The sequence below is a fragment of the Sinocyclocheilus grahami genome, unplaced genomic scaffold (genome assembly GCF_001515645.1).
Source record: "Sinocyclocheilus grahami isolate Dianchi unplaced genomic scaffold, SAMN03320097.WGS_v1.1 scaffold31.1, whole genome shotgun sequence".
Lineage (NCBI taxonomy): Eukaryota > Metazoa > Chordata > Actinopteri > Cypriniformes > Cyprinidae > Sinocyclocheilus > Sinocyclocheilus grahami.
The window spans coordinates 2,951,281-2,953,915 of NW_015505210.1; the positions used below are offsets into that span (position 1 = coordinate 2,951,281).

Genomic DNA, 2,635 nt, shown 5'->3' on the forward strand with positions numbered 1-2,635 from the left:
TATATATATATATATATATATATATATATATATATAAAGAGATTTAAATTTGAGGAAAACCTTAATTTTAAAGCTTCAATACTATATATATATATATAAAATTATTAAAATAAATTATTATTTATTATTATTCAACTGGACGCTATGTAAAACTGGCCCCAGAATTAATAAAGAGCTCTTAGATTCTATATTATTTGCCGAATAATAAAACATACAGGAGCCCCAAAAAGTATATAGACACTTAAGTCACATTTAAAAATGTCTGAATGTCATTGCATTAGATACAATATATCAAGCCAAGCAGCTTTCTTACTAAGCGTGACTTCATTTTCAAAATACTTTTTAGGGCCACTGTGTTTTTATCCAGTTTATTAGGCCAGCTTTCTGGCTGGTGCATATGTAGAGTTATACCTTGTCCTCCAGGGTACATGCAACGAAAGGCTCGTCCAAGCTCCTCAGCCTGAACTCTACCCGCTGGCGTCAGCTCACCACCCCACTTCAGCACCAGCAGTAGAGATGGACCCTCCTTCAGAACATCTGCCATAGACACAGAGAGGTCAAAAGTGACACAACAGCAACAGCTAATTTGAATCAACATACATACTGTACACATACCTTCCTCCTCACTGGATGCTTTGGGCTGCCCATTTGGCATGTAGGTCAGCTGCACCTTCCTGTTGATCCCTGAGAAATGACCATACCTGAAAGACAATACACGGGGTGGGGGACATAAAACATACCATCCCCTCTTAATGAGCATTCTCCCATTGAACAACACAGACAGCACGCATCAGACATAGCACTGGGCTCAAACCACTAGCAGGTGCTCTGTTGTCTCCATGTTTCTGGAAACATGTATCCGAGTGACCTTCCCAAGCTGGCAGAGGTTAATCTGTGCCATACCAGGACAGTCTCTACAGGAATGACACGCTTTGGGAGGAATAAAACGTGGCATCTGCAACAGTGTCACGTTTTTAGGTTATACAACACAGCAGAGAGCGGGTCATTCTGGATGGTTGGATACTATAGTTTAATGAAAAATGTTTTAAAATATCTTTAAAATAAAGTATTACTATGTTCAAAAGTCTGGGGCCAGTAAGACCTTTTTTTTAAAAAAGAAATTAATACTTTTATTTAGAAAGGATGCCTTAAATTGTGATTTAAGTGACAGTAAAGATGTTTGAAAGACACATGAAAATTCAGCTTTGACTCACAAGAATAAATTGCGTTTTTAAAATATATTTAAATAGAACAACTATTTTAAATTGTAACAATTTCTCACAATATTACCGTTTTTACTTTATTTTTGATCAAATATATTCAACCTTGGTAAGCATAAGAGACTTTTCCAAAAACTTTAATAATCTGACCAACCCCAAACTTTCGAACGATAGTGTAAATATTTAGGGAACAATAAATAAGAAATTGAAGCAAAAAAATTATTTTTACATGATTTCTTTTCAGTCCAACCTTGAGGTTTTCAGGTTTAGACAAAGGATGCACAATATATCAGTACTAGGGATGTAACGATTCACTCAACCCATGATTCGATTTGATTCATGATTTTGATTTCACGATTCGATTCACGTTTTTTTACAAAATGAGATTTAAGACAAATTATAAATTAAATGTGTCATTTTATTATTGCTTGGACAAAATACTGTACGTTTCTTTGTGAAATTGAAATAAAACACTATAATAATATAGCACTTGTAAATTATTACTCTTTTGTTGGTTTTGATTGCTTCTATTGTCCCCATTTGTTAGTCACTTTGGATAAAAGCGTCTGCTAAATGACAAAATTTAAATATAATGTAAATGTAAATGACAAAATTAAATTGAAATGTTAAAACAAGACCCAAATCAAATAAATAAGTAACACAAATAAAAGAAATCTCTTCATATAAACAAACTAAGGCTTTGTCTGTGCTCTTTCCATTTAAAATTAGAGGCAACCACTGCAGTTTAATCATGATCCAAACAAAGATGCTGCATACATGCAACATGAGCAGTTTTTAATCTAAATTACATTGTATAATTTCGAAATTTGAAGCAAAAACAGAATGGTTTGACTTCAGTTTTGTGAAACTATACATAAAAAAATATCTGCATGAAACAGAAACAGCAAAGCTGAATGAGGCGCAGATTCACTCTCTGCCAGAAGGCGGCGCTTAAAGCATTTCCTTGGTTTCCGCTGTAAACAAAGCAGCGCTGCACTTATGAACATTAATATGCATTACACAGAGGCAAGATGAAAAGAAAAAATACCATCGAAAGACAGTAAGTTCCCCTCAGACATACATTCATATAAACTCCTACCCCTAACTGAATCGCGATTTGTTTAGCATCTCAACTGATTTGAAACGTCACATATTTCAATCGATTTTCAACCGGCTCGCGGTTAATCGTTACATCCCTAATCAGTACCATATCGGTTGTCAGCCAATATTATTGTATATATTGGCCATTATTGATTTTTAATATGATTTTCATTTTATATTATTGTAATTTAAACAATGTTAAATAATAGTAATATTTATTTAAAACTAATAATTCTAATTATTTATATTAATTATTTAGAAATAATTTATCTTTTTTTTTTTTTTTTTTTACAAAATAAAATTTTAATATTGGC

At 32.8% G+C, this 2,635-nt stretch overlaps 1 protein-coding gene across 6 annotated transcripts in view; it reads right to left on the bottom strand.

The window, feature by feature from the left end:
- Positions 1-2,635, bottom strand: part of LOC107574468 (inositol hexakisphosphate and diphosphoinositol-pentakisphosphate kinase 2-like) — a 42,716-nt gene that overhangs the window by 19,734 nt on the left and 20,347 nt on the right. For all 6 annotated transcript variants that reach the window (XM_016260944.1, XM_016260926.1, XM_016260919.1 and 3 more), the window contains exons 14-15: positions 616-701; positions 412-537 (exon numbers count right to left, since the gene is read on the bottom strand). In XM_016260944.1, the coding sequence (XP_016116430.1) occupies positions 412-537; positions 616-701 (212 nt within the window). The remainder of the gene's footprint in view (positions 1-411; positions 538-615; positions 702-2,635) is intronic.